General features: G+C 52.6%; 1 protein-coding gene across 2 annotated transcripts in view; it reads right to left on the bottom strand.

The window, feature by feature from the left end:
- Nucleotides 1–8734: 8734 nt before the first annotated feature.
- Nucleotides 8735–11671, bottom strand: part of COL22A1 (collagen type XXII alpha 1 chain) — a 249072-nt gene continuing 246135 nt past the window's right edge. For both annotated transcript variants that reach the window (XM_047783198.1, XM_047783199.1), the window contains one exon: nt 8735–9891. In XM_047783198.1, the coding sequence (XP_047639154.1) occupies nt 9704–9891 (188 nt within the window). In that variant the 3' untranslated portion in view covers nt 8735–9703. The remainder of the gene's footprint in view (nt 9892–11671) is intronic.

Genomic DNA, 11671 nt, shown 5'->3' with positions numbered 1-11671 from the left:
AAGACGGCCCCTTTTCCTGGTCTTCCCCGCATGGTCCACCAGCCTCCCCAGCGCCCTGCTCCTCGGATGGTCTGGATTATGGAATCTTTCCACCTCGGATTTCTCCTCCTGCTCCCAGGAGCTTCCCAACCTTCCTCTGGTCCCCTCGCCTCCCTTCTGGCCTCCAGGTTGCCGTCAGAATGGCCTGCACACCCTGCAGCTCTTCCCCTTTCCCGTGGTTCTCAGCGATTTTTTCCCTTTCTTTTTTTTAAAGAAAGTATATTTTATTTATTTTATTTTATCACATCTTATTTTATTTTTGCTTTTCAAGGCCACACCTGCGGCATATGGAAGTTCCCAGGCTAGGGGGTGGAACTGGAGCTGCAGCTGTCTGCCTACACCCCGGCTCACAGTAACGCTGGATCCCCAACCCACTGAGTGAGGCCAGGGGTCGAACCTGCATCCTCATGGATACTAGTCAGATTTGCTTCTGCTGTGCCACAATGGGAACTCCACCAATGATTTCTTTACCAAAAAAGAGTCTCCTAATCTCTCTCTCATTTACCCAGTGGTTCAAAGACCAAACAGGTAGCGAGCAACCAATTTTCTGAAACACAGGCTAGAGCACATCACTCACTCACATAAAAACATTTTACTGGCTTTTTTCTTTCCTTTTTTTTAGTCTTTTTAGGGCCACACCTGCAGCATATGGAAGTCCCCAGGCTGGTGGGTGAATCAGAGCTGTAGCTGCTGGCCTACCTCACAGGCACAGCCATGCCAGATCTGAGCTGCATCTGCGACCTACACCCCAGCTCAAGGCAACACCAGATCCTTAACCCACCGAGTGAAGCCAGGGATGGAACCTGAGTCCTCATGGATACTAGTTGGGTTCATTACCACTGAGCCATGACGGGAACTCCTACTGGCTTCTTCTTACCCACAGAATAAAAACCGCATGGGGAGTTCCCTTGTGGCTCAGCGGGTTAAAGCTCTGGCTTGTCACTAACGTGGCTCTGGTTCCAGCTGTGGCATAGTTTTGATCCGATCCATGGCCTGGGAAATTCTGCATGTGGCCATCACCAAAAAAAAAAAAAAAACAAAAAAAAAAAAACAAAACAGCCCTCATACCAGCCAAGTATGAGATGCTCTGTGATCAGCCTCCACTTACCCATGACAAGCTCCCTGCTGCCTCACTTTGCAAGAGACCTACTCTGCCCCGCCCGCTCCTCCTCCTTTGTTTTGCTGTGGCAGGTGCACCAGGGCATGAGCTGGCGATGGTGCCGCAAAGATAGGAAGCCCTCATTCACCCTCATCCGTAAGAGCAGAAGGGGGGGGCAGGTGCCACCCGTTGGGGAAAAAGTGAGGCTGGAAACGTTGAAGGACATGAACTTGTTCGCCTTGATCCTTGATTTAAATCTGTTTCAGGAGTTCCCGTTGCAGCTCAGCTGGTTAAAAACCCCGCTAGCATCCATAGGGATGAGGCTCTGATCCTTGGCCTCTTAGTGAGTGACGGATCTGGCGTTACCACAAGCTGTGGCATAGGTTGCAGATGTGGCTTGGATCTGGCGTTGCTGTGGCTGTGGCACAGGCCAGCTGCTGCGGCCCTAAAAAGCAAGATTAAATTAAATTAAATTAAAAATGAACACAATAAAATGGTGCCGTGTTAACAAGTGCTCTCTGGTAAGTTACAGGCCATAAACACTGAGGCAGAGCGGCAGCCTGGGCCCATCAAGCCTGGCGTGACCCACAACGCCAGCTGAACAGCTCATGGCCCACATGTATGTTTGGCACTATCCACAGGTCCATAAGGAAGTGCATCAGGAGTTCCCGTCGTGGCTCAGTGAAAACGAACCTGACTAGTATCCATGGGGATGCAGGTTCCACCCCTGGCTTCCCTCAGTGGGTTAAGGATCCGGCGTGGCCGTGAGCTGTGTAGGCTCGGATCCCTGGCGTCACGTGCTGCCCCACAGCCTGTCATTCACGGCATGAGGATATCAGATTCATAAGACATTCCTTTCCAGCCTGGAGCCCCGCAGTTGGCTCCCCCGCTTCCGTCTCAGCTAATTCTGCTGCAGAGTGAGGTAAGGGTTTCTTTACCGCGGGTAAAAAGCAGGGCCGTCCACTTTGGTTGATGGAGGGCATGCTAGTGGAGGGCTTTTCTCTGGACTCCATCGGTTAGAGCTTCTGCTCAGGGAGCCTCATAAAGCTGGGCACTAACAGGCGCCTTCTCTGTGTCTGGAATTTTAATGGACCCGATGGTTTTCTTACACACCGACGCTGAGGCCCTGGCTTCCTCCCCACCTCTGCTTGGTCCAGCCTCCTCCTCTCTGAGGCCACTCCTTCCCCAGCGAGGAGGCCTGACCTTTGAGCTCTGTCTTGCAGCGATGCCCCAGCTCCTAGCTCTGAATTTTCTGAGCCCATTCCCAGATTCTGGAGCTGCAGGGGGTCCCTTGCACCCCCAGCCCCTCCTTCTAGGCACCTCCATGCATCTGGCCATCTGAATGCTAGGCCGTGGGGCAGGCAGTGTGGGGGCTCAGACAACTCCGCGCTTCTCTCCAGGGGACGGCATCTGCTCTGAGCCCTTCCACCTGCTGGTCACCCTGGGGCCATCACTGCCACCGCCCACAGAGCCCAGGCTGCTCGGCTTTGGCTCCACGCATCCAGGAGTGGAAACATCCTGGAAGCTGGGAGCTTCCAGGAAGGGGTAGCCCTGGAGGAGGCTCAGAGTGAGAGCAGGAGTTGGGGGTGGGGGGCAGGTGCTGGGAGGAAGAGAGGAAAGAGGGGGAGGGGACGATGCAGGAGAGAGACAGACGCTGAGAAGGCGATTTGTCACTGTCACTTCTCTCCCCACCCCTCCTCATTCCTACCCAACTCTGACGTGGAAAATTCTTTCTGACAGAGTCTGGTGACCTTGTCTTCCTGATGTTTCTCCTGGTAACCTGTTTGGTACATGCACCCTCTTCTCACTGTCTTCCCTGAAGGAAGTCCATCCCTGAACCCCAAAACGTGACTCCCCCAAGGCTGGCCGAGTTTCCCCAGCTCGACTCCGAGCAGTGGCATATGCTGAGCTGCCACAGCCCTGGGGCACCTGCTTATCCTCCAGGACAGGCTCCCTCCCCCGGGCGGCCCGGCAGAAATGCTTTCGTGGAGCCCAGGGGACAACCAGCATCTTCGGCTGCCTCATCTGCTCCCTTCTTGGGCTCTCCGTCAGGTGTCTGATTCAGCCGGGAGGGCCCTGCCTTCTCCCTCCACGTGAAAGAAACCTCACCAGTTCTTCATGCATCGCGGTTCAGGTCCAGAGCCACGGTGGGTCAAAAGCCCTCCCGAGCGGCCTTCCCAACCGCTCGCTGTGGTCTGTGGGGCTGTGTGTCCCGCTCCAGCCCGCAGGACCTGCGCTCCCCAAGGAGCCCACGCTGGGGAGGCGGTGTGTCTAACTGCAGGGCTCATCTCAACAGATTCCCGCCCTACCGGATAATTCCTGTTTCATGAAATGCAAAGAAAAAGAGACCCCAAGGGTCCCAAGTGGGGCCTCTGGCAGGAGAGAAGGTCGGGTTTGCTGACAGAGCGCCAGCCGCCCAGGCCCGCTCCATGTCTGGTCCCTCGGGGTGGCCGGCGAAGGAGCTGGGGGCCTGCAGAGCCCGTACTCACAGTGGGACTTGGCGGCCTGCTGCTCTGTGACCTGGAGCAAGTCACTGCACCTCTCGAGCCGCTGTGTTCTTACCTGTAGAATGAGCCTAGAAACACCTGTCCCCACAGTGGTTGTGAGCTTAGGTGTGGAAACCTCCAGGCGCATAGGGGGCACGCTCACTGGCATGTGACACTAGTTTTATTTTTACTGTAGAGTCTTAGGTAGTATCTACAGACTCCTCTCTCTCTTTGTGTGTGTGTGTGTGTGTGTGTGTGTGTGTGTGTGTGTGTGTTTAAGGCCACACCTGAGGCATATGGAAGTTCTGGGGCCAGGGATTAAATCCTGGCTGCAGCTGTGGCAATGCTGGATCCCTTAACCCACTGAGCTGGGCTAGGGATCAAATCTATACCTTAGCAGTGACCCAAGCTGCTGCAGTGGGACTCTTAACCCACAGTGCCACAGCGGGACTCCCACAGGCTTCTCTTCTGATCGAGTTCAATTGTAAGGCTGTTTCAGGAGGGTCTGTCTCTCTAAGTGTGGCCCAGATGTAGTTGTAGGTAGGGTTCATTACAGACATGTGGTTACATATGATTATATTAAGTCTCTCAGACTGGGACGTCCATCCATGAGACGGGCCCGTGTCCTGTTCAGCTTGCTGTCCCCAGCAACTGCCCAGCGTCAACAGCCAGCCTCCCTCTGAGAACAGACATGTCCTCCATGACGTCTGTCGTCCCTTGGCCCCCCACCTGCTCAGACCAGTGGGGGACAACGCCTGCGCTGAGGGGCCACTGGCGCAGTTACTCCTGCCAAGTCCTCCTGGCAGGGAACATTCTGAAACGGAAGCAAGGTGAGACTGGGACCACGGCACCAAGGTCTCCATGGCAACGGCAAGAGCATCCTGTTACACACAAAGGATCTTGACTAACTATGTGGTCAGAGGTCTAGCCTTGCCAGGGTGCCTGGCAGAGCAGGGCTGGCCCCGGTTCACTTCCTTTCCTGATCCTCAGGGTTATAAGAGGGGAGGACAGGACCCAAGGACGCCCTGGGAGGAAGGGTTACAGAAATGGGAAATGGGCTGGGCAGTGGTCTGCGTCTGGAATCACTTTGTTTTCTGCACTGTTTCAGGCCTCCAGTGTCTTTTTTTCTTTTTTTTCTTTTTTGTCTTTTGAGGGCCACACCTGCAGCACATGGAGGTTCCCAGGCTAGGGGTCTAATTGGAGCTATTGTGGCCAGCTTATGCCACAGCCACAGCAACGCAGGATCCGAGCCGTGTCTGCAACCTACACCACAGCTCAAGGCCACACCGGATCCTTAACCCACGGAGCGAGGCCGGGGATCGAACCCACAACCTCATGGTTCCTAGTTGGATTTGTTTCTGCTGTGCCACGACGGGAACTCCATCCAGTGTCTTGAGTACAGAAACATCCCTTGCTCCACAGCCTCTCCGTTCCCAAGGGGACCTCCTAGCCAGATCCATGGTTTTCAATGGCTTTAATAACTTACTATACACGGTCATACCCTCGCAACCCTGACTCCACAAAATAGCGTCATGAAAAGAACCTGAAGACAGATGTTCCCAGTTGAAAAGGCAGAGGAATTGTCCTGAATTAGCACCTTTCAGCCCTATCAGGAGGGGTCAGAAATGCCACCCTCTCCTAATAATTGAACACGCGGCCTCTCCTTTTTCCCATGGGAGTGTTCTTTTAAATGCACATTTGTAATTCACCTCTGCATAGACCAGGAGGAAGCAATTACTCATGAGAAAGAGCCTGGGAACTGGACAAGGCCCCCCAGGTCGAGGCTGCGGTTCGCTGTCTCCTCGGACACCCTCGGGTGATCCTGCAGCCCGTTAGGGACGGACGTGAACTCTGGGTGACTTTGAGCAGGTGGGCTCACCCCTCTGCCACAATTTCCAAATTGCCTTGGGGACAAAGAACTGTGGCCGGTCCCTCATAGGGATGTGGCAAAAAATAAATGCTAAAACCTAAGGGAACAGTCTTTGAAAACGATGTCAAGCAAATATTTGGTTTGAGAGGACGGGTTTCTCTGCTTGGATGCAAGTAAACAAAATGAGCAAAATGGCCTTAATTACTCGCAAAGGATGACGAATATGATGTCGTAAAGAATGGATCTGCCCTGCTTTTAGGCGTTTACATTTTTATCATCATCTTCCAACATATGCATATATATTAAAATCATTCTGTTGTACACCCTAAGCTCATACCATGTTATATGTCAATTATCTCTAAATAAAGCTGCGGAAAAAGGATCCTCACCCACACACTAAGAAGTGCATGTGAATTCCACTTCACAGAGGAGGAAGCAGAACCGAAGGTCCTTCGGTTAATCAGCTGCCATCCCAGGTCGGCCCAGCAGGAGTGCAGAGAGCGGAGCCTTCTCACCTGGCTACTCAGTAGCGACCAGAAGCGAGGGAAGCCACTTAACAGCTGACTGGGGCGGCTCAGGCCTGCAGGGGGGCTGGGAAGTTTCTGCAAATCTTGGCTCACAGAAGCCAGGAGTTGAGGGCTGCTGATTAGGAAGCCGGCAACCTGCCTTTGGGAAGAAATCAGAGTTGTCCCCTGAGTTGAGGACAAGACCAGGATGGCAGAATTCACTCCTTGCCCTGCCTCTGGCTGGAAGAGAGGTGAGTTTTTGCTTGTTTTCTTTTTAGGGCTGCACCCATGGCATATGGAAGTTCCCAGGCTAGGGATCGAATCAGAGCTGCAGCTGCCAGCCTATGGCAACACCAGATCCTCAACCCATTGAGCGAGGCCAGGGATCAAACCCGCGTCCTCACAGATACTAATCGGGTTTGTCACCACTGAGGCACAACAGGAACTCCATGAGGTGAGTTTTGATTACCAGTCCCCCACAAGGGAAGCCCAGGCTCTCCCACACACTCTCAGGGTCTCTAGGAAGCCTGTGATCTGTCGTCATTTATCCAGCATCTTCTGTGCATCTATAGCGCATCTGTGCCAGGCATTGGGCTTTCCTCGTGTCATGCCAAGGAAAGACCAGAAGCTGGCACGGAGGGGTCCTTGGGCTGTGGCAGTTGGCAGGCAGAAAGCGAGGGTTGGCTGGAAAATGCCAGAGATAGCAGGTCGGAGCCCAATTCTCTGGGCTTAGACACACCACCTGTCCTTTCTAAACAACTGCAGCAGCGTCCTCGGACAGGAAGGGGGAGCGTCTCATTTCTGCAGGTCTTAAAATCTGCAGAGGCGTCGGGTCTCGCCAGGTTCTGGGTCTGTCTGAATCCCGAGCTCCTGGGCTTGGGAGTTGATGTAGTCACTACTCTGGGAAATGGGGCGCTCGAGGCGACCAGGCTGCTCAGCCTGGAGGGAGGTAGCTGAGGAAGGGATGGGGTTGGCAGATTCCTGGGGAAACTTTTCTAAACATGTTGGCAGATTCCTGGGGAAACTTTTCTAAACATGTTACTTGATACCATCCCTCAGAGATCCTGCTTCGGTGATTCTGGACCAGCCCAAGAATCCATCGTGGTCCGCACAGTTTCCCTGTAAACTTGGATCATGGAGCCTCCCAGAGACTCAGGCAACCCTCTGTGCCCAAACACTGGGCCCATAGTGTATGATCCGGGGAAAAATCACTATCTTTCTGAGCTTCATTTTCTTGCTTGTGAAAAATAAATCAAGGTTCCCAGATGTGGGAATTATGAACTAGTAGCTGAAATAAAAATCTTGGGAACCAATGTGAAGATATTAGACCTGGAGTTGCCTGTGGCACAGAGGTGATGGATCTGGCATGGTCACTGCAGTGGCTAAGGTCGCTGCTGTGGTGCGAGCTTGATCCTTGGCTGGGGAAATTCCACATGCCAAGGGCATTGCCAACATAAATAAATAAGTAAATAAATAAATAATATTAGACCTGATCTTAATTATGACAAGTGAGATGATTAAAAACAAACATACGGGAGTTCCTGTCGTGGCTCAGTGGTTAGTGAACCTGACTGCTATTCATGAGGACACAGGTTTGATCCCTGGCCTGGCTCAGTGGGTTGGGGATCTGATGTTGCCGTGAGCTGTGGTGTAGGTCGCAGATACAGCTCGGATCTGGCATTGCTGTGGCTGTGGTGTAGGCTGGCAGCTGTAGCTCCGACTGGACTGCTAGCCTGGGAACCTCCATATGCCCTGGGTGAGGCCCTAAAAAGACAGAAAGACCAAAAAAACCAAAACCAAAAACAAACTCAGGAGTTCCCGTCATGGCTCAGTGGCTAACGAATCTGATTAGGAACCATGAGGTTGCAGGTTTGATCCCTGGCCTTGCTCAGTGGGCTAAGGATCCAGCATTGCCTTGAGCTGTGGTGTAGACTGCAGATGCAGCTCAGATCTGGCATTGCTGTGGCTCTGGAGTAGGCTGGTGGCTACACCTCCGATTAGACCCCTAGCCTGGGAACCTCCGTATGCTGCAGGAGTGGCCCTAGAAAAGGCAAAAAGGTGAAAAAACAAAAAGACAAAAACAAAACAAAACAAAACAAAAAACCCCAAAAAAACAAACCACACACACAAACACAAAAACCTCAAAATACCAAACCCAAACATACAAATAAGCATTACTCCCCCTATAAACACACTCCTCTCACAGTCTGAGACATTTTAAACCCTAAAAAACCAGACCCCAGACTTGGAATGAAGAATCAGCCTTCAAATATGAGGGAAAGGGTTTGGCATTCTGTGCAGCTCTCCCCACTAAGCCTGGACCTGCAAACACCCTGCCGGGACCACCTGCAGGAAGCCCTCGGCCTGACTTTCTAAGGAGGTACCTGGTCCTCGTTGGCAACGCTCCCTCACTTGGGAACTCCCTGCCACGCGATTCTAAATGCCCCAGATGAGCTTCAACGTCAGCCTTCCTCTGCCCAGGGCCTCCCCTCACTCCACGGCCCCCGCAGGTCCCATCCCGGAGACCACAGCTACCACCCAGAGGCCTGCTGCTGAGAGGGTCCTGTGTCCCGTGTGCCCTCGTGTCCGCCTCTGTCGCCAGATTAGCTCCTGGGGTGGGGCAGCAGCTACCGGGGCTCTGTGCCAGGCCCCCAGGGGAAAAGGCCGCAGCCCTGGCCTCGAGGGTTCACATGCAGGTGGACGCTGAGGTAGGAAAGGAATCGTCACGCACACGGAAGAGAAGGAAACAGATTTATTGAGCACCTGTCACGCCAGGCGTGTCACTTACACACATGCATTCAACACAACGGATTTCGGAACTCGAGGCTGGAGGCACGGATTTCCCAGCTCTGTCGGCCAGCGGCCCACCGTCAGGAAAACACACGGAGTGGTCTCTGCCCCTCTCTTCTCAAAATCAAAATGAGTGCAACCGACGTGGAGGAGCTGGGAGGCGTCCCATCCACGGCGCGGAAGCCACAGAAGCCCGCAGGGGCTGCTCTGAGCAGCTCCCCGCCTCTGACACCGACACAGGACTGCACGAAGCTGTGGCCGAGCACGTGACACTGTTTCTCGGGCGTGAGAGTCTGAAACAGGTGGGGTGTCTCCTTCCCCACGTGCTTTGCATCCAGAGAGACAGTTCTCACGGTTGGCAGACGTCTTCTCTTCCTGCCGCGTCTGTGTCTCCCGGGAAGCGGTGACAATTTCTCCCTGGGCGACAATTTCTCCCTGGGTGACCTCTGGGCACCGCCAAGCCTAGAAGCCCACTGCCTCCTCTGCTTAAAGCTTCCTTTCGAGGAAAGAGGTAAATCTGACAAGTGTCTGGTCAGGGGTTCATAGCACCGAGAGTCTCCTTCACGTTGGCAGCCACACTTCAAAGGGAGGGCTGTCAGAAGAACGAGAAGCAACCCCCCCCCACATCAAGTTTGCCCCAACTTTCGAGAAGAGGGGGAAAAACTCGAAAAGCATCACCATGTGAAATAATAATAACAATTAGCAATAATAATAATATTAATATTAATCTGACCGACCGGCAGCATCTGTTGGTTTTAATAATGTTGAGGTCTCTCAGGAAAATAAAGCAAAAACAAATGATGAAAGAAAGAAAGACCACGTGGCTGAAATGTTTCAAGACCTCTGGCTTCCCATCGGGCTCTGAGTTCAAGTTTCAGAAGTCCACTGCCGTCTCCTGGCATTCCGGAATCTTCTAGGGGCCCTTCACGTTACCGGGTCGAGCGGCGAGGCTGGCGAAGTAGGCACACTGGGAGGGGTCACACTGGCCAGGGGGACCGGGGGGGCCTGGGGGACCAGGATGTCCGGCTGGTCCTGTCTCCCCCTGAGGGCCGGGACCCCCGGGGAGTCCATCTTTCGCATAGCCAGGTTGCCCGGGTTGACCTGGCGCAAGGAGCAAAGGAAACAGGTGGTTCAAATGCCCTTGGGAGCAAATGAGCCCTGATCTCCCCACTTCCATTCCGTCTACACTGGGGACTCATGTCTGCAGAGGTGACACCCCAGTCTGGGCGCTCTGCCTGGGGAGGTTAGAATGGCCAGGTGGCCACCGGGGAGCAGAGCGCCTTGCTGTGCAGGTGAAGGGCTGCCTTGAGCTTTTGGACGAGGACAGCCATCAGGGTGCCACTGGAGAGACATGAGCAAGGACAGGTGGAGGCCAGGGAGGGGACACGTGCTCCATGAGGAAGCGACGAGACACCAGGCCTCCTAGGTTCTTACGCGGTTCCAGGAGCGGCGTCTGAGTTGGGAGTGGGGCACCAGGTCCTCACCACTGAGCATCAGCCCCAACTCGTGTCTCCTTGGAGATACCTGGTGACATTCCATTATCCAATACCTAAGCTGTCCCATTTATTCTGCAGTTTCTAAGCTTTATCTATAGTTTCCATTCGAGCCACAGACTCGGACTACATTAAACTGTTCTGCAAACTGTAGGCAGAGATAATGTACGTGGGAAGTAAGCAACAGATAGAAAGCCCAAAATTTAGATCCAGAAAAAAATTACTAAAGACAAACTTCCATGCCTCCTTTTATTAAGCATCATAATACATATAATCCACCTATCTCCCTTTTTGCTTTGGCCACTGGGAAGCTCAGTGCTAAGTGATATTCTTCCTTAGGTCGTCATAATCACCTTGTTAGAAAATCTGACACCCTCCATAAAATAAACGGAAACCAAACTTTTTCCTTTAAAAAATCTTGGGATGTTGCATGAATTCTGTTCATGCTCTGGATGCAGTCGTGTCATCTATATTCTTGCTTGTGCTGCGTTTTGAGACTAGCAGTGTTTATTCAATTCTTTAGGCAGGAACCACCGAAGTACAGTCATGATCTCAACCTCATATTGGTACAATTATTTCCCCCTCTTAACGCTTCCTGATCCGCCTTTCAATCTTTAATTGGAATTGCTTTTTTTAAAATATTCTTAATATTTGACACTGCTGAAAAGTAGGCAAGCTATCAAAAAATTTTCTAATGTATTTCCAGTTATCTTCTCTAATGAGAATAGCAATATATGTCTGCCACAGGAAATGTGGAAACTCAAGAAGATATTAATACTAAAAGTAAGTGTTCCTACAGGTCTAACATTCAGAAATGACTTCAGGGAATCATATCAACTAAAATTAAAACAGGAGCCTCACTGAGGCGGAGTTTGATAACAATTTTTTTTTTGTCTTTTTGCCATTTCTTGGGCCGCTCCAGCGGCATATGGAGGTTCCCAGGCTAGGGGTCGAATCGGAGCTGTAGCCGCCAGCCTACGCCAGAGCCACAGCAACGCGGGATCCAAGCCGCATCTGCCACCTACACCACAGCTCACGGCAACGCCGGATCCTTAACCCACTGAGCAAGGGCAGGGATCAAACCCGCAACCTTATGGTTCCTAGTCGGATTCGTTCACCACTGCGCCACGACGGGAACTCCGGAGTTTGATAACAATGTAGTCTAATTTCTCCCACACCTCATCCTGGAACGTGACACTGCCATGTTCAAAGGAGTTATCCCCATATAACCACTAGGGACAATGGCCAACTTGTCCAGGTTTTAAGACTCAAATGCCACGTCCCAGGAGCCCCTCAGCCTCGGAAAGCCCAAGACAGCTGGCCACGCTGCCACAGCGCCCGTATTCGTCCTGAGACTCGCAGCAGGGAACAAACATTACACCATGGAA

Source organism: Phacochoerus africanus, chromosome 6 (genome assembly GCF_016906955.1).
Source record: "Phacochoerus africanus isolate WHEZ1 chromosome 6, ROS_Pafr_v1, whole genome shotgun sequence".
NCBI lineage: Eukaryota > Metazoa > Chordata > Mammalia > Artiodactyla > Suidae > Phacochoerus > Phacochoerus africanus.
The sequence above is the reverse complement of the archived record's forward strand: the minus strand, read 5'-3'. Positions and strand labels throughout refer to the sequence as shown.